Source organism: Eurypyga helias, unplaced genomic scaffold, assembly GCF_000690775.1.
Source record: "Eurypyga helias isolate BGI_N326 unplaced genomic scaffold, ASM69077v1 scaffold5647, whole genome shotgun sequence".
Taxonomy (NCBI): Eukaryota; Metazoa; Chordata; class Aves; order Eurypygiformes; family Eurypygidae; genus Eurypyga; species Eurypyga helias.
Genome location: NW_010259681.1, coordinates 1,884 through 22,638, shown reverse-complemented (window position 1 = coordinate 22,638; position 20,755 = coordinate 1,884). Strand labels below are relative to the sequence as shown.

The following is a 20,755-nucleotide window of genomic DNA, read 5'->3' as shown; positions in this document are numbered from 1 at the left end:
TTAATACATGTGTTCAGACTTTATTAAACATAAATGAATAATGGATGGTAAGTTGTGTTTAAAAGCCACTATGACTTCACAGATGGTGATTCATCTCGTCTATGTGACAGGTCAAGATTTATTACAAGAAGATACAGGAAAACACCACTTTGAAGGATCAGCAGTAGCAGGACTCCCTTTCATGTCTCCAACAAAACTGGAATCAGATTAAGATCTTTTTTAAATACGAGGCAAAGGAGAATATAATGGGGAATTCCCTCAGTTTCAACAGGGACAAAGAAAGCCAAGTGTACGTAACTTTTTGAAAACTAATTAGCATTTCCTTAAAGCATATATTTAGTGGAAATTTTGCATAACTTCCCTTCTAAGTACATGTTTCTTTTGCTGCGAGTGAGGTAGCCTCACTAAAATTAAGGAGATATTATTTAGAGTGTAAACCTAAGAGGCAACAAGGATGAGAATGATATAAATGCTTAGATATTAATCAGAGCACAACCTGCCTGTGGGCCAGGAATCCCAACTTAGACCGCCCTCAGCAATCAGCAATTCTGCATTTGTCATCACAACTGTTTTTACTGCCATTTGATCAGTGCCACATGAGTCCTGACTAGATCAGTCTTGGAGTGGATTTTCAATCACCAAACCAATTAATTTTACAGAGAGGACAGTAATGTTATCAAATGCATTAATCGGATGTGAGTCTGGAGATAATATTCTCTTTCCCAAAGTCTCTTTGGTTTTGAATATTGATTTAGCTCTCATCATTGACAAGCTTCAAGTGGATTTGGGAGAAGGAAGTTTAAACTCACCTCAGGATCTTCACAGGAGTGTTGAAAAGGTACCATACTGCCCATAACGGCTCTTCCCAGAACTGACATACAGGCCATTTTGTGATCTGACACCCTGGTCTTCTGCCAAATAACTGCCTGAAACAAATGGCACAGAGTCAAATTTTTGACATTATATTTATATTTGTTGAACTCAAGTCATGTCTATGAACATGCATATGCAACTGCACACATACTGTATATGTAACATTCTGTACTTTGACCCTCTTACATTCACAACTTTCAGTGTTCACACACGATATGGTACTTTTTGGCCTGTCCTCTCACACTGTATTACTTAGATGCGTAGCAATCAGAAAATTAAGCAAAACTTGTATTTATCAATGTTAAATAGCTAATCTGGACTTCTGCACCTGAAACGATTGTTAAAAACTACCGATAAAAATACTACTTCTCTTCGATATATCGCAGTAGGCTTTGTGTTTTTACTGAGCATACGGATTGAGGGTTTATGACGTGTCTCAGGCACGGCGGTCAGCATTTGAGGGTGGGCACTGCAATGCTTTTGATACTTAAGAGACAGGCTGTTTTGGTAGAAATCAGGCTATTCATACCTCTCATCTGCCCATTCATAGCCCTCATCTGGACACTCTAGGTCTATGACACGCCTGCTACTTAGAAAGTAAAGCAGTTTCTGAGGAAATATTCATAAGGGAAGAAGTTGTTTATCTAATGAAAATTTTGCAGAAGTTAGAAGGATAAAAGGATATATGCTCTATTAGCTACATACCTTGCAATCCTACTGCAAAGATTTAATAAATACAGTAAGGCAGTAGGAGCTGCAACTTGCACTAGAAGTTACCCGTCAAGTCCACTTACACATATAGAAAGTATTAGCTGCTTTGGGAGGTAAAATTTTGTCTCTCACTAATGAGAAGTCCTGTATTAAACAGCCACAAATTTAACTTTGAATCTGCTGTCTTTTACTGCTGTGTATCAACAACAACAAAAAAATTTGCTTAGTTGGCTTTCTGCTTCTAGGCAACGGAAACTGCTAGGTTCAGATCTGCTTGATATCTATTTCTGTCACTGTTCACTGACTGAGTGTATGCTAATGTGCAATATTCAAATACAAAAGGAAAAATAAATGCAGCGACTTGCACTTCAAATCTGACGTTACAGCGATGTTTACAACTGATGTTTTAAGTAGGTGCTACGTGTCCGACAAATTCAAAACGAGTTTACAGTATTCTGGTACAGGATGTTATGTGGAAAGGATGGTGAGAGAGCAAAAGAATACACATGCACCCATCTCAAGAAATGCAATACACAGCCTTAAAATTCCACCTGTCCAGTGGGATATTTGCTGGCCTTGAGGGGTGAATTCCACGGACGAACACCGTGCTCCTGTAAAATGATATTCCCTTCCTACAGGACAGGTGGAATTGTAAAGCTTTGAGATTGCTGAACCTAAAACCATTCCCCAAATTTTTCATTTTCCACTTTCACATACACCCTCCACCATTTGTGAAGTGGGGCTTTTTAGTCCTGCCTGGATCTAACTCACCTCCTGCACAGCAGCCTGACAGCCCTTAGTACATGCTGGATCACAGCTCAGCAACCCTACAGCAAGCACGAACCCCTCAAACATAAAGGGCAATTTATGTCAGGGAGGGCAGGGAATACATAAAGGGAAGAAGGAGAAATGAGCCAGCAGAGCCACAGGCCGGGTGTCCACAGCTCTGGCAGGAAGAGTCCCCACTGTCCTCTGGCAGTGGCAAAGGACAGTCCGTGGGTGCCCAAAGCATGCTGCCTCTCAGGCTCTCTCCTCTACACCTGCTGTAAATCTCCGCAAAGACATTTTGGAGTGATGAAGGAATTTGTCCTTTTCTTCAGAGTTCTTCTTATAAAACATATCCTGTACTGCTTCTATTTTAAAATTGATGACTTAAAATGGAAACAACAAGCATCAAGCAACTTCTTCTTTACTGGCTGTATTTTAAATGAAATGCATGTGACCAACCTGAGAAAGACACTTGTTACGTGACTAATATAAACATCATGCTGTTTATTTTAGCTTATACTAGCGTGATGCCGCAGGTACAGATATAAATCTTAGCTGCTGATTAATGCAAGGTTATTACACTGCCTGACCTTCTGAACGGCTGATACTCGGGACTGTGAAAAGAACACTTCAGTACGGTGGTTTTAAGAAAGCTGTGGAACATGAGAACTTATTAAATGCAAACTTGCTAAAAGTAGATACTGTTAATAAGTTCAAGGGGTATTTTCTAACTAGGCATATATTTATCGGATATTAATACTCAGAACTACAGATACATTTTAGGAACTAGTTATCACTGTAGGTTAAATTAAAGCCTGCATGCTAAAGAGGACAGGCAACTCCTAAATTTGTATACTATATAAACACAGAATAGACTGCATGTTCATTTTTAGCCCTGATCACACATTATGAGGCAACAACATAGGAAAAGCTGGTAATTTATAGAAAATAATTTTTCTAGACTCTCCAGATGTATCCACAAGCATTAAAAAATCCCTTAAGAAACAATGCCCATTCTACTTCATTTATTTTAGAAAATGCCCGTTTCCATGAGGTTCCTGCAGTACCCTATTTTTTTAACCTTGATTATACCCTTTAGTTTAGCTAAAAATACACATCCACACACACCCCCCATATTTTTTTTCTAGGTCATATAAAGCGGGTGTCCAGGATGAGCCAAGGAAGAATCTGACTCTAATCAGTATGATGACACTGCAGAAACAGCCTACTCAAAGATATATTATTACATATGGCCCATCTTAGGTTTTGCTAGAGCTAGCCAAATATATCCCACCTCCCTCCTTGTTTCATTGAAGGGGATTACATGATATAGATCTTACAAAATGGCATAACGTATATAAAATCTATTGCACTTACATAGAAGGTAAGTACGTGCGTGCCTGTGTCTGTGTGTATGTATTTCTCCACCCCATCCAGCCCTAGGACATAGGCATATGCATACTTCAGTGGAGGATGACAACGTACATGCACACATGGAGCAGGCATCTCTGTTATTTTGGGATGCATACACATAGCCCAGAGGATTCCTTGAAAAAAAACTGTAAAGAATGGAGAAGAAATACGTAGCCTCTTCCCACCGGGGTCTCTGGTATATGGCACGAAGGAGAAAAAGAGCTGCTCATGATTTGTCTCCTCAAAGACACCAATGAAGGACAGAGAAATAATGCAGCCACTCCCTGTCCCCAGCTATCATTCATAATTTAGAACTTCTACCAACAGCCACAATGATTTGCAATCACAGACAAATGAAAAATCTAATTAGAGCTGGGGACTGGCTGCTGTTGCTGACTGTGGCTACGCCAGTGTAACTATGATGATACGAGTGAAACAGACTCAGCCCGTTTGTGCTACTTAATGACAGTAACAACCAAGTACACTTTTGCTACCTAGACCCCATCTACTTTCCTCACTTATTTTGTGATAATCATTGTGTTATTTATCCTGTAATAAAAAAACAAAGTCTAGTAGCGCAAGCACTATACATGAACTCTAGGATGGTAACGCAACATGAGTTAGCTCTGGAAGAGAGCTGTCCCTAATTTTGCTTTACATGCTTCAAAAATCCTGTCACCCTGGCGTCTGGGAATCAAACTGCAGTTAACTCTTTGGGCCAGTATGTTCCTTAGCTTTCCTGACATACAGCTTAATAGTTTATTAGGCTCCAAGAAAACTGAAAACATCACTGCCTACCTGTTAAGAGGGCTTACGAACAGGAACAAAGCCAGGCAGCAATATCCAAAGTTTGAATACAGCCGAAGGGAAACAAAAAGACATCACCTCGTACAACGTGTACAACCTCTTTTGTTTATGATGCACAGGCACCTAGCTGCAAGGGCTGGCACGCTCTCTGGAGTGGAAGAAAACCTCTCAGCTAAGATCAAGAAGACACCACGATAAAGTCTTAACCACATTCTTTAAAATCTCAGCCTTAAAAAGTGTTGATGTTGTTAATCAGCTCCGCGCTGTAATTGGCGTTTGGTTTTAAAACTAATGGCAAGTTACCTCACTAAAAGAGCTCTCGCATAATCTTCCCTTGGTAACAGAAATCACAATTTAGCTTAAAGAAAAATAATGCAACTCTCTATATAACGATGATTATTTTCCCTATATATTTTGCACTCGCCTGTGAAGAATCAGTTGTCCCACGCACTTCGTAAGTGCTGGTAGGACAATCACCAGCGGAGGCATGCAATCGAGGCACTCGAGGCACCATTCCCCTCTCATCAGATGCAGCTGACATACCTATCTATCCCATGGGCTTCAGACATTACAGCTATTGGGGGACTTGCTGAAAGACAGTAATTTTCCACAGGACTGTTCATCCTACAAATTCTGGCATGTTTCCTGCTCAGATTTCCCTTTTGCAATACAAGAGCACCCTCCCCATTAAAAGGCTTTCTTGAGTATCATGCAGTGGAGAAATGATTGGATTTGGGAGCTGAAAGTTTAGGAGGGGAGCTAACAGAAATTACAAGGAGCCAAGGATCTTCATCTGGTAACACATGTCTTCAGAGCCCTTCAAAAATTACAGACTACAGTGAGAGTTGTAAGTTTTTTGGCTGCTTTAACCGCACATGTTCAACTGCGGGCGTTTAGAGACATTTCACTTCCATAACAGAAGGAAAAAAAACCATCCTCCCAATCAATTAAAGTACTGTCAAAAGACCAGTTTCTAATCCTAAATTGTCATTTGGAAGATGTACATCATTACAGTGAATACCATTTAAATAAAGAGGGGGTTAAAAGCCTTCTGTAAAAGAGTGGTTAACAAAAGTAACACAGAACACACCTAATTGAGTACACTGCTAAGGAAGAGGGAGAACTCCCAGGAGGTTTCGGAAACACCCCTGCTAACTTTTTTTAAGTATAAAAGTGAACGTGAAAGCCTTGCAAGGGCTAAAGGCACATCTCTCATTCTGCAACACACACTGCCTATGTGAAACAGTAATTGTTTTGAGATTTCAGACATATACTGTGCTGTCATTTGAAAAAAGTGATGGATGAGAAACTGGAAACCTCAAGGAATTAGTAATAGGATATAAAGCATTTCACCTCTAGGTCACCAGTTCAAATTCAACCAGGTTGGTAGTGACCAAAAGTAGTTACCATCTGGCAGCTGTTCTCTGGCTGATGTAAATTGAGTTGAGGGTCTCAGCGCATTTCCTAGTGGACAGGTGTCCTCATCACAAAAAACACCATAATTAACTCTCTGTTTGGCTTTCTCAGCAAAGCCGTTGAACAACGAATGGAAGTAAAGACTGAGCTATATTCCAGGTCAGCATGAAAACATGTTGGCTGCAGAGCACTGCAGATTCTTCATCATAATTCGTCTTTATATTTTCAGACACACAGATTAGGGAGGGACTTAATTTATCATCATTACATTAAACAGAGTAGCCCTTCCAACTCAAGAAAGAGTTTACGTGCTGCTGTTTCTGCTCAATGTGAATTTCTTTCCAACATGCAGATACAAAAGAGTTTGGAAGCACAACGAAGGAATGCAAACTACAATCTCATTATTAAAAACGGTAAATTTACAACCCCATTATTAAAAAAGGTATATTTAGCCTGATGTACTTACTCCATCTCTAAAACCTCACACTTATTACAGGTGACTCAGATAACAAACAGGTTTTGGACTATTGGATATAGACAGTAAATTGAGATTAGCCAACTTTGGAAAGAAGAGGAGATTTACTGTAAAGAAAAAAAAAGAGTATAGCTGAGAATAACATAGCATTTCTTCACAGAAAACTGAAATGGTCAATAACTAATGAAGTAAGGTCAGGCATTACATAACATGCAAAAAAGACCATTTCCAAACCTGAAGTAAACCAGTAATTTAAATAATTAACAAGCAGCATGCCCCCACAGGGTAGATACACAGACCCATCACCTGATGGCATCCTTTAGGTCAGCACCACCCACAGCTGGGTTTTGGGTGAGAATACCAACCACAGGTATAAGAACAGCTTAAAAAAGGACCCCTTGCACCAGAAGCTGGGACCCGTGCCTCTCTCTTGAAACAAACAGTACATATAGTTCGAGGCAGAACCATGTGACCAAGGCTTCATATGCATGAAAAACACTGGAAAAAAAGTATTCCTTTATGCAGATTTTTTCCTCAAGAGCAACTGGAAAATTTATTGAGTCTACTTATGGCCCCTCGATGCTTTGCAAGAGACGTGGGACAGGTTGTGTATGGTGTGACCTGCTGAAGGCACCATCTAAACCAGCTGTTGCCATAATTTGTTCAGCTGTATTACATCTGAAATTGTTAAAACAGGTATAGTTATCGGTGTCCCCTCGCATTTCAGTATTTGTGGGACACAGGCAACTAGAACAGAAATAAAGTATCCCATATCATCGGCCTTTCAAATACACAAAGGCATTTCTTGAACACCAGGGGCTTGTAAGACTAATTCAAGGCCTACTGGTGTTAAATGGTGAGGAGTGTGAAAACTGCCGTTCCAGGGAACAGCCCTACAGCACCTTGGGTAAAATACAGCCACAGCTCTTAGGTAGCTAGAACATGGCATTTCGGGCTGAAGACTTTGACGCGGTTTAAGCGGTAGCTGACTTTGGAATGTTCTTAGCACGCCTTCAGATAATGTTAACTTTAAATAAACTTGCTGAATACTCATGTAAATTATTTCCATTTGGCTGTCTCATTATTCAATATGCTTTCAAGGAACATGGTGATGAAAGAAGAAAAATACCTCTTTCTAACATATCCATACTGGCAAGAGGATCAACATTATCAGTATTCAAAGAATGTCTTGGCAGGATAAACCTTCATAAAAAGAAGGAGCACTAGCTAATCCAAGTTGTCAAAATAGCAATAGTACTTCAAGGGTTGATCTGCAAAGTGATTCATTATTTATTGCTAACGCAAACAAACCATTCTGAGAAGAAAGAGCAATTGAGGATTTCCTATCTCAGAAATCCACTGACTGAGAGTACACAATAACTGAACCCTAGGTTGACTGAAAAGAGGATATCTATTTTCTTACTAAAAAACAACCCAAAGGCAGGAAGAGCATTGTGGTGCTTCACAGAAAAGAAACCAAACACTTAATGGTAATATTTTCTAAACCAACACAGATATGAAATGTGGCACAAGAAGTAGTAAAATTACTGGAAATTTCACCATACAACTTTATAAAAAACATTGTGGAAATAAAACATGCAATGTATTGTACATCCTAAAACATATATACATTCAACAGCTTAAGTTGAGGCCTGACTTGCCGAAACAAGTTTCTGGTAGAATCAATTAGGCAACCACTTTCAGGTGCCTAACCTCAGACACTCCTATGAAAGTTTCAGGCTCATTACATTCTTCCTCGGTAAGGCTAGGGCTATGTTTTCTTCCACTCCCCTTTCATTTCTTACTGCACTGGCTTTGCGTGGCAAGGTTTTGTTAGTGTGGGGCTGCAGGGGTGGCTTCTGTGAGAAGCTGCTGGAAGCTTCCCCTGTTGAGCCAATGTGCGCGGGCTCCAAGACGGACCCGCTGCTGGCCAAGGCTGAGCCCATCAGAGGCTGTGGTAGCATCTCTGGGGTAACATAGTTAAGAAAAGGGAAAAAAACCCAACCCTCAAAGAGAAATTACAGCTGGAGAGAGCGGGACATGAGAGGAACAGCTCTGCAGACACCAAGGTCAGTGGAGAAGGAGGGGGAGGAGGTGCTCCAGGCACAGGAGCAGAGATTCCCCAGCAGCCTGGGGTGCAGCCCATGGTGAGGCCAGATGTGCCAGGCTGCCATTGTAGCCTGTGGGAAGGACCCACACTGGAGCCGTTGGGGGGACCCCACGCTGGAGCAGGGGCAGGGTGTGAGGATCCTCCCCTGAGGAGGAAGGAGCAGCAGAGACACCCTGTGATGGACCAACCACAACCCCCATTCCCTGTCCCCCTGCACCGCTGGAGGGGAGGAGGGAGAGAAATTGGGAGCAAAGCTGAGCTCAGGAAGAAGGGAGGGGTGAGGGAAGGTGTTGTGAGATTTGGTTTTATCTCTCATTATCCTGCTGTGATTTGATTGATAAGAAATTAAATAAATTTTTCCCAAGCCAAGTCTGTTTGCCAGTGATAGTAACGGGTGAGTGATCCCTCTCTCTCCCTGTCTCGACCCACGAGCTTTTCCTGATATTTTCTCTCTCCGGCTCAGATGAGGAGGACAGTGACAGAGCAGCTTTGGTGGGCACCTGCCCTCCAGTTATGGTCAACCCACCACACTTATAAAATACAGGACTTTGAAGATTGTTTGGGTTTTTTTGATGTACTGCTTTTTCCAATTTATTTGCAAGATTTTTGAAACACACTTTCACTGACAGTTTTTTCTCTTACTACCCTTTCTACTCTTTTGAACCATATTTCCTTGTCTACTCCTGTAATACCTCATCTCTACTACCTTCTTGCTCTTTTAAGCCTTGGAACCTGATCTTAACTCCTGACGTGTATCTTCTTCCATTGGAACAGAAAGTATTGGCTCAGCCTCAAGAATTTGGGATTCTAGGAACTCCTCTGAATAATTGCACATACATTTTTTTTAACTAATATATAATCTATAAGCTACATGAAAAATAAAGCCATTGATAAAGCCAAAGAAATTAATTCTTTCTCCTAGTACATTTCAAACAGAAATAAAACAGCCACCACAAAAAAACAACCAATCTCCCCCCGTCCCCCAGCCACAGAGTGCATATTCTAGCACAGATATACTGTAGTATCAGTATAGGAAAAACACCTTCTGATCTGAATTCATAAACTGAACGGCAGTAATACTTTGCATATTTGAACTAATGAATATTCATGTTCTGTGATATTATGGTAAAACAGATGCCCATAGACCTGCTGAAAGTTGTTATGCACTGAAATTCTGAAATTCGAAATTTCTTAAAAGGTTATGATGCAATAGGCATCTTTTTTGTTTTGCAAGGAATGTCAACAGCACCAGAGACACAAGAATCTGCATTCAGTTTTTTTTAAATTTTCAGATTATTTTAAAGCACTGACACAAGCACAGACAGACTACGCTTTCTGTACCATTTCTTATGCCTTTAATTTTCCCTGCTCAGCAATAGCTACGGAGCGACCTCTTGTGTTAAAAGGTCCGAGCACTTTCTTCTATGTTTTCTTTCCTTAAAAACATATATTAAATGAACATAAGGCCTGCAGTGCAAAATGAAGAGCCCCCAAAAAACAGCACCATCCCTGTCATTACAATGAATAATTCTGCCTGCAGACAGCGTTCGTACAGATTAATTTTACCTACTCAAATTGTGCATTGAAGAATTTACCTCTGATACTAACAGGATAGGTAGTCAAAACCCATGTGCAATGGCTACTGTCATGCCACTCTCCACACCATTTCTGCAGTAAGTATTGTGAGAAAGGCATGGGATCACCTTCTGGCACTTCATTCCCATTGTATTAAAATAAGCAGAGGAAAAAAGAAAACCAAGACATGTAATAGTCTAATCAAAGGAGATGAAATCAAAATACCATAAAAACATCATCTGCATTTTGTCAGAGAGGGCAAAACCAAACCACCAATAAGAGACAAAATTAGTTTTAAAAACCAATATTTAAAATCAGTACTGTGAACCACCGCTGGATCTGTCAAGGAGATTAACAAAGTCCAAGAAGTTCACACCCCTGAGATCTCAGGTTTCAAACTTTCTGTAGTTCCAGTGAAGTAAGACTGAAAGTAGCTACACTTTCTCAGCTTTGTAATACTAATTCTGTAGCCACAAGGCTGGATTTTGTATTTATGGATGTATTTCTAAATATCAAGGTGTAAATACTGTGAAAAACAATCCGAGCGTGTCACCCAACTTCAGAAAAGGATGGGCAATCTGTTGTCATTTCAAGGAAGCAGATTGTTACACAACTCCCCTTGAAAAGGAACTGAAATGTGAATGTTTGGTTGACGGAGTAACTGATCAAAACCGCACAGTGAACAGGCCAAACAGCAAGATCAACAAACAGTAGTCTTTCAGCCCAGAAGTGCCGAGGGCTCTGGCCACTAGATGTCACCTCTCTACACTGTGGCAACTTGGGAGTTCATTAGCACAGCTTCCCACGCAGAGGTGTCCAGCCGGAGCACAACCAAGAAAATCAGCTATGTTAAATGGGGGCCAGGTAAAAGAGAACGGACCAAGGTGTCATTTCTGTAGCTGTGTTGTAAAACTACTGCTCATTATGCAGCAAAGTCAAAGCAACCTCTGAACATGCTTCCCCAAGTCTAAACAAAGAACAACTAGCTCAACGAAGGGGGTACCTACAAGGGTACTGGGAGAGGACTTTTTACAAGAGCCTGTAGTGATAGGACAAGGGGTAATGGCTATAAATTGAAATCAGGGAGGTTTAGATTAGATATCAGGAAGAAATTCTTCACAGAGAGGGTGGTGAGGCACTGGCACAGGTTGCCCAGAGATGTTGTGGATGCCCCATCCCTGGATGTCTTCAAGGCCAGGCTGGATGTGGCTTTGAGCAACCTGGTCTAGTGCAAGGTGTCCCTGCCCATGGCAGGGGGGTTGGAACTAGATGATCTTTTAGGTCCCTTCCAACCCTAACCATTCTATGATTCTATGATTCTAACGAAGACCTGTTGTTAAAAATGTAAATTAATCTTACATACACCAATGTAGCAGCTTGGTTTGAATTTTTTTGGCCATTATTTGTATGGAGCCCTTGACTCAGCACACAGCAAGCTACTTATATGTGTCTATCCAGACAGACAGCCTAACCTAGTAAGCTCATTGCCTTAGGTTAACACTTGAGCAGGCCCCATGGTCTAGTAAGGTCTCCCTTCTTTGTTCTGCAGAACGCCACCATCATCTTTACTAACCACAAGCAGGTAAAATCATTTTTACACAACTAGCATGTAAAATAACTTTTATATTTCATATATTTAACCAGACACCTGTTGGAGCAGACTAAAGATCTGAGTCTGAGTTGTAGAAGTTTAAGATCAAAATCTGTAACCATCATAAATACACATCTTATGAAGGGAAGAAAGAAGTGGAAGTCCAAAACAAACCCATGATAAAAAAAAAATTCCAAGGAATCAATTGTGCAGAACTGCATAAATTCATCAGAAACTGATCCTTAAATAGCCGACAGAGAAAAAATCATTATTACCTTATTATGTGTCAAGGTTATCCTCAGGTCTGGTTTTATGATACCATATGCTGTCAGTAGATCTTGGACTTTTTTCAGTTCTTCCTTACATTTTCTATTTGTTGAGTAGAACTGCTTTCTTACAGGAAGATTCCCAAACAACTTTAGAACCGTTATTGTAGTACCTGCAGGTGACAAAATGTAAGCAGAAATTACACTGAAAACAAAACACTGACTGGATACTGGGGATGTTCATTTTGACTTGAAGAGACCTGTCTGTATGCTGCAGCGTGCCAAATTAACCCTAGTAACACTAAATAGGTTATATTATCATGAGAAGAAATACATCAAATTAGCAGTCATCCTCCCAGAAAAGTACCTATAGACCTCCGGAGCTGCGACTCCCCTCCTTTGTTTACAGTTACAATTGCAGCATTAAGCTTTATTTCGTACACACTGACAACAGCAAGCACTAAATGAAGCTCTTTCAGTGCATATTAAGTTAACTTTCATTAATAAAACGATTAACAGACTAGAATCTAATCAGACATATCTGGAGGCGAAGGAACACTGCGCTCCATTAAAGCCCTTCACAAGCATTTGCTTTAGGGTAGTACCTGAAGAGACAGATGCCTCTGTTCAAGGTACAGTATACAGTACAAGGAGGAATATTCATCTCCCAACGCAATCACAAACTCCTAGCCCATAAGGATATCGTCAAGTATTAAATATATGTCACAGAATCCAGTCAATCATTCAACAATTTTGACAAAAGACAAGGCAACGCAACCCACAGGCTTTCCTGTCATGGAAAACACTCATCTCTATCTTAAAAAGAGTCCCTGCTTAAAATGATCTAAAATTAGATGTCTCAGCTTCAGCTCTTCATTCAGTATCTACCCATGGACCAGCCCTTGGCAGCTTCTTGCGGCTTAACGGCTTCCTGCGGCCAGTCAGCACCGAGGAGGAAGGGAGCCGGCCGGGTTGTCAGCCAGCTCCCCGTCGGTGTACGGGCCTGCAGCTTGTGGGCATGACACTGACAAGCAGCCGCTGAGGCTCAGCGGGAAAAAGCTGAGCTTTCTGGAAAACCTGCCCATGCTTCCTCAGCACCACAGCCCTGTCACTCGAAAGGAGCGCGCCACTTCTCTTCTGGGAATACACACACCAGCTGGAGTACAAATGCGAGGACACGGCGTGGTCTTAATGGTCCTTGCTGAACAACAGTTAGCTGAGCAGAGCACGAAGCTACCCCAAATCTACACCACGGCTGAACCACCACGGCTGCCTCTGAGGTGAGGGTAACCTTTAGTCTTTCCCACACGCATGCAGAAGGATTCCTAGCGACATACCCCTCCTGCAGGTTAGCAAGAACTGAGACTTTGCCTCGTCCTGCAGTCGCGTTGCTTCCAGCAACTCCCTTGTATCCGGGCAACTCTTCCTCCTTTAAGCAAGGATTTCGCTATGGACACAAGCACTGTTTTGGTCCTGAACAAATCTTTCATATACTTGATAGTAAGTCTGCCTGGACCTGGGGCACTGAATTTTTATAGTTATTATTCCCACTGTCAAGCTGAGGAGAAACTAGTTTATAATTACCATCTCAAGCAACTTCCAAGACATATTATTTCTTACAATAACACCACGTTCTCAGTTGACAGACATAAGGCAAGAAATGTTTACAGCTGCAAAGTGTAGCTTCAGCCTTCAAGTACAGAAAAACTATTTCAATGTCAAATAGAGACACAGAGAAACATAAAACACTTTGGTCACAGCATAACACCAGAACAAGGGTATCCTACCTTGCCCAAGATGGGAAGGCTTTTTAGAAGTTATGTGCCCATTGCTATCCAAGGCGTACTGAATGCTGAAGTCATCATCAGCTGTCTTTGTTGTGATCAAAACCTGAAAAGAGTGATTTAAAAAAAAAAATCTGTTACTCACAGATCACAAAGTTCAGAATGAGTCTCCGTAAGCTTTGCTACCACTCTCACCACTGGTCATTTCAGTCACTGCAATTACATTTAATTAGTTTATAAAATATTTTTTACAGGTGTCTCATAGAATGATTCTTACAGTCTTCTGCATTATTACTCATTTTTCCATCCACTTAACTAAAAACCACGCATTCTATCACACTAACACAAAAAGCATAGCAATCCCTACTCCCTACACCACATACTCCTCTCTCTTCTATTCTCAACACAGGTTAAATAAACAACTAAATCAACTGATAATTTTACATTTTCATCCACAGGCAACTTCCTAAATTCACGTGAGATTCCACAAACATAACGACGACTATCAAGCAAACCGTATATTATCTTTCCACACCCAAATATATCTAGCAATCAGTAGCAGCATGTTTTGTAAGCTATTAAGGTAATACACAGACTGGCTTTAGCAAGACCAGTCACCAGAAGTTCAATAAAACTGCAATTCCCTGGGTTCAGGGATCAGTATTTCAAATAACAGAGCCACTGTGCCTTTACCACCTGAAAGCCATAAAGGTTATCACACATACAGAGCTTCAGATGATTTTGGTTTATTTTAGTATTTCATGAATGGTTCAGAGTTCAGCCATGCCTCTGGAAAGAAGAAAACCCAGTAATTGATTCACTGGAAATGACAGTATTTCAGACCTACCTAAGGGCCAATAGTAAAGTGCCTCTTACCTGAAACTTCAGGGTGCAGTTTGGGTAGCCAGAATACAATTCATTCCAGGAGTGTTTAATTAACGTAACTGCTGATCCAGGGATTAAAGTAATACCTATCAAAGTACTTAATACACTCAGGCCACCTCCCATCTCTTATGAAACGTACCATAGAGCTGATTAAATGTTCAGAACAGATGGCATCCTGCCCTAACAACTCATTAGAAGGAACCAGTGGTTGAGGTCTGTCATCATCTGTCAAAACACCAGCACTTCTGAAAGCATCTTTGGAAATCCCCATCCAAACACACAACCCACTGCTGCTTAGTGCAAGGTGAATGTAGCCCAAGGTAGCAGGGAGTCAAGCTCTAACATCTCTCCTGACCTCCACAGTTGCTGCTTCCAGTCAGACACAGATACCTCTATCTTCTTGCAGAATATAATCCTTGGCAGACTTGGAAAAAAAAATCCAAAACTTGACCTTGGCACAGCAAAAGCACAAAAAGGCAGAGCATAATGGAAGAGGTAGATGCTGCACCCTTAAGAGCCTGGACACTTTTCAGATGTTTTTTAACCAACTTACAGTCAACAAGTTAAATCCTAAATATCCGTGCACAGTCAGTCCTCTTAACACAAACATACGGATCAGACTCAGATAGGCTGAGGAGCAGGTTCCTGTTTACTCATACAGACAACAAAGTTTTTGCAACTGCAGTCATACACATGTCAAGAAGCAAGACAGAGCCCATCAAGATTCCATGACTGTTGAACACCTAGATAACATCAAGGCAGAAATCCTTATTGGAATGGTTAGCTATGTGGGTCATCAATTCCCTGAACTGATTTACCCTGGCTGCCATCTGCTGTTCCTCAGATAGATTCAAGTAGCAAACGCAGCCATACTCTGACACCATATTTGCTGGTAACGCTAAAGAGCATAAGCTGGTGTTCTAAGGAATCCTATAACCATACATGTATGCTTCAGGAATCGTGTACCTATATCCTGATACAAAAGAAGAGGCAATCTGTCCCTGAACTATTCTGACTGACGGAAATAAATAGAGCACTGCTGTAACCAGTAGGACAGAAAGGCAGGACTGATGGCAACAAGAAATCCATATTGCTCCCCAACCATATGACATGACTTCAGGGGAAGAGGGGAAAGGCAGCATACACAAGCCAAAATGTTTGGAAAACATATCCCTGGCAGGCTGCTGCAAGAATGTAAAGCCTTTGCGCTGATATTTTAATGGAACTTTCACAAACACATACAAAAAAATCACAACCCAAAAGCCTAGGCATATTTACAGCAACTGCTCACCTCTGATATGCAGCAGATTGATCCTAAGGCCTCCCCACGGAAACCGTATGTTGTCAAAGTTTCAAGGTCCTCAGAAGAGCTTATTTTTGAGGTGTAGTGTTTAATTGCCACAACTGGGACATCAGCAACCTTGATTCCATTGCCATTGTCCCTTACTTCGATTTTGTTAAACCCATAATTCTCCTAAAACAGAACAAAACAAAGGAGCACTACATCAGCTGAATTAATTCAGACACAAGTTTGAAGCGGCTAAGATTACAGCTTCCAGCCATCCAGATGGAAGTGGGAGCCTTGCTTATTTGGAGAAACTGAGAAATTATTAAATGTTTGGTTCAAAACAACAACCAACCAACCAACCCCAATCAAAAAACCCCAACATGTTAGGACAGTAGTGCCTGTTTCTCTAATTAAATAACGTCATTCATGCCCATGTTTGGAAATAGCATATAAATACAGTGACTTGAAACAGGAATTAAGTAAGGGGTTTTTTTAAACGTTGATGAAATTTGAAAAACATAAGCTCAGAAAAAGATCTGTAGCTGGAAAGCTAAAAACTTTTCACCTCTCTTATCTGTTTGTTATCAAGTCTTTCCAAATCACCACAAATGCAGCCCTGCATTCACCCAAGTCAGTGGGCCCTCAGTAAGAACTGTTTGCAATTTCACTCTATTTCCGTGATTTCACTACTGCAGAGGTTTTCCAGTCTCTATACCGTCTCTCAGCATACTGAAAGAAGCTGCAATTGTAATGGGAGCAAGGCATGAATGGGGAGAAGAAAGAAAAAAGAAAGCTTGTAAAGATGCTCTTTTAAAATCAGCTTTCAAGGAGGCAAAGTTCATTCTTTGTGATTTACCTTCACATGTACACAATACATATTTTACTTAATTCTGATTTAAAGATGTCATTTCAATAAGCACCAGCATAAATAGGGTAAAACTCTGAAAACCCAGTTAATGAGGATAGCTAAATGAAATACAGAATTTAGGATCTATAACATCTCAAAAAGGTGCAGCAAATGCTTCCTTCCAGCTATATTATAATCTCCACACGTAAATCACACCCAAAAAGAATCACAGGCCAGGAGGAGAAAGTAGTTAGAGCTGCAGGATCACCAACTAAACTTCTTTTACAAGAAGCACACCTGGCACTTTGAAAAGATCATGCTGTAACGTGCAGAAAAACGTGCTGTAGTGTGCAATGCATCTAAGCAACCTTAAAAGAGGTTTTGCCTAGAAAGAGTATCTTGAACGAGCGGCTAGCACTGCTGCTGTACGTGAGGGTTGCTCCCAGAAGCTGGCTGATTAAACAGAAGTAACTCTGTTGTCCCACCTGAGCGTATACTGAAGACAGTTATGAAAAAAATACGTGTTCCCAGGGTTATTTCTTGAAGTAAAAAAACAATGCAGTTAAAACCAAAAGGAAGGTATCAAAAGATACTATCTGTATTCACACATAATCTGCATTAGGAAACATCAAAAGCCTCTGAGGTAGGCACAGAACTATATACTTTCAATTAACTGATAGATGACAGAGACGTGGTTACATTTCACTTGCTGGATTAATGAATGGTGCTGAAGTTATCTTCAGGTGAAAAGCAATGCTTTGGCCAATGTTTGACTCAACCTCCTACTGGGAAGCAAAACAGAACCTAAGCAATACACCTCGACTGAACATAAAAAGGAGAGAGAAACAGGAAACCTACCCTGCTGCTGTACGCATAATGAAGGGTTGGAGCATTTTACAATTAACCCCTATTTTCCATTCTAATTTTTACTTCCAGACCATTTAACTGCTTAGGAAAAGTGAGATTTATCTTCTTCAACTTGAATCAAAATGTTACATGAACGATTCTCTCTTTCTTTTCTAATATTATTCATTTTTACTTGCACACATTTTACTTGAAGCATTACAGTGCTTAAGGTTTGTATACTCTAACACCTTCCACCATGCTACACGACCTAAATACTACTGAGGTCATGATCCCACGAGATGTTTAAGCTGATTTACCAGACCACTGATGCCAAACCATATGGTTCAACACCCTCCTCTTTTACTCACGACTGGACGGTCCCATCTTTGTTTCAGCTACAGCTCTCTTACTCATGAAAACTCTGAGATCAATTCAGCTTATTAAACTGGCCCAAATAATCCAGTTTTCTTGCTGGGTTACTTTTCTTTAGCCAGCTGAATGGATCATCAGAGGCAGAAATTACTAGCAGTGCTATGCAGATGGATATAGGGCTTTGCTTTTCAAGCTATGAGATGGATCAGGTATAGAGTGGAACCTCACCCTGAGCTAAACATCCTCTGAAAAGGTTCTAAGGATTAAAGGTCCCACCTCACTTCACACATTGGGAAAAGAGGTGCAGAAATGAGTGTCTGCCTTCTACTACAGCCATTTTGTATAATAGTAGCAAACCTGGAGCTAAGATTCATCCTTCCCGAACCCAACTCTGCTCCAACTACTACTAACAAGAGGCTTTTCCCATCTCTGCTAATTAAAACATGTAGCTCTCACAGTCAGCCTTGTGAAGATTACTCTCATAAATTCCTGTTGTTAGAGGGCAGCAGGGAAACCAACAGACTGATGCCCATGGAGCCTCTTTATCCACAGACACAATTATATTGCTGCATCAACGTTTTTTTAGTGTACTTTAACCTGAAGCCAGGACATCACGTCAAGAATGAAACCATCACTCCGCACAGGCTTAACGCACAGCCGTGCTGCTGAGGCAGCTGACCCCACTGCTAACAAAATGGCAAGGTCCAGCTTGTTCCTCTTTCTAATAGCAACAAGGCTGAAGTTCAAATTAATAACTAGATACCACCCAACTCCTTGTAGAAAGGCCACAGTTCAGTTCCTAATCAAATCACTGGCTTTATACTGTAACGAAAGCAATATCACACTATGTAAAGCTACAGTATGAGCTATGTTCCTCCCAGTGTTGCCTAAAAGCTAGCTGAATTAACACATCATGTATTCTGGTACCTTTATGCCCAGAACTGTGTGCACACTACTCACTTTGGAGTTACTCGTGAGGTAAAACACTATGCAGTCTAAATACTGAGAAGACAGAGGTCATCACAGGCCATAGTGAAGACAGAGTATCTTCAGCACACTTAAGGCAAACCACAAAGAAGCATGTTCCTTGCCATCCGCAGGAAACCATGCTCAGATGGAAAACACTTGAGGCTCATTTAGAAAAGACAGAACACTTACTTCACGAATAGCTGATACATTCACCATTATTTGCAAAAAGGGAAATTGGATGCAATTCTGGATACATCCAGACTGCATCAACACACTTTCTTACTAAGCAGGAGGTACTGCTACTACGCAGCTGTTGACAGAATACTGCAAAACCAGAAATACTCATGGCAGCAAGAGCAGCTGATCCGTTAGTCATTATACCCAATTTGGGAAAAAAAGCACAAGCTCTTTATTATAAGCAATATTTTATTTTTTTCAGAAACTATCCTGGAGAGATATGCCAATTTTTCTTTTTTTTTTAAGATCTTATAAAAATAAAATGTTAGAAGTAGCCAGAGCTCACCATGCTACTCAGGGACCATATGGTCATTTGTATTACAAAAACATCTAGCATGGCCATCCACCTTTCCGTTTCCAATTTCACCTTCCTGACAGTATTTTGTAATGAGCATTAAATATGCCAGCTGAGCAGTGAAACTTAAGTCAAACATCTTTTACAACAAGCTATTAGTCGGAAATAGTAATTTGTAAGTAGGAAAAGTATTAAAGAAGTTGACAGTCGTTTCCCAAGATACACTCAGGAGCACAAATATGCCTCATTGTTCCAGTGGGGCCTCAAAAGCATTAATGGAAACTTATTTTGGACCGTTTCTCTTTGAGGTTAAAATAGGTATGTATAAATACTATTAATACCTTTCCATTCCCCAAACCATGATAGCAAAAAAACCCACATTTGCCGTGGAACAAGTTTCCTTGCATCTTATTTTACATTCATTTCTTTGTAAGAGAAATAAAGAGGACTTACCAGTTTAACAGAAATATCTGTGGCACTGGCATCCAAAGAATTTTCTGTAAGTTCCTTCACCACGCTGACAACTGATGTAATCACGTGAGAACTTGAAATGAGACGAATAGTTTCTGCTGACAGCTGTTTCATAGTGGACTCAAGAGTCAAAAGAAGCTGCATAAAAGGTAACAGAAAAAGAAGGTAAAAGACAAACTACAAATACATTTTTCTAAGTAATTGTTTTACAGAAACTTTTAAATGTAGGTGAAATTACATTACAGCTGAAGAGTATAATTTTCAGTATACAGTAGGACCCAGCTTCCTCTGCAGTCAATGAGTTTGACTTGTGGAAGAAACTAAACAAGGAGGTCCAAACGAGAAAACACTATTTTAAGCAGATTAAACTTCTAATGAAAAAGTTAAGAATTCAGATAGAAATAGATTAAAACAGTATCTCCCATATATATAGTCATCTCCTGTAAATTACTATAGCATGTGGTTGTGATCTTGCAATTATAACAGAGCAGACCAAGCCGATGGTAACGCAGAGTGCTAGTCAGAAATATCTTTAGATAGGATATTTATCCAGCAACAGGTCTGACTCCAGCACCGATGAAAAAAATTAGAAATTTGGAATTTTAAACACACTCCTTGTAACATATTTTCCCTGTATTTAAAATTTCTGAGCCCAGCAATTCCATGTTGTGCATACAATTCTCAGTGCCCAAAAATTCATGGAAGCAATATGACCGGAAGGTAACTGTTTCAGAGTTGGGAAAGAAGTGGGGAGGA

At 40.5% G+C, this 20,755-nt stretch overlaps 1 protein-coding gene across 3 annotated transcripts in view; it reads right to left on the bottom strand.

Annotated features, from left to right (window-relative positions):
- The window catches only part of PMS1 (PMS1 postmeiotic segregation increased 1 (S. cerevisiae)), a 43,936-nt gene extending 23,801 nt beyond the window's left edge, over window positions 1-20,135 (bottom strand). For 2 of the 3 annotated variants that reach the window (XM_010154717.1, XM_010154720.1), the window contains exons 1-5: window positions 19,982-20,135; window positions 15,966-16,148; window positions 13,793-13,895; window positions 12,015-12,178; window positions 810-926 (exon numbers count right to left, since the gene is read on the bottom strand). In XM_010154717.1, coding sequence (XP_010153019.1) covers window positions 810-926; window positions 12,015-12,178; window positions 13,793-13,895; window positions 15,966-16,148; window positions 19,982-20,113 — 699 coding nt within the window. In that variant the 5' untranslated portion in view covers window positions 20,114-20,135. The remainder of the gene's footprint in view (window positions 1-809; window positions 927-12,014; window positions 12,179-13,792; window positions 13,896-15,965; window positions 16,149-19,981) is intronic. The other variant, XM_010154718.1, reaches the window with a different exon arrangement.
- Window positions 20,136-20,755: the final 620 nt, after the last annotated feature.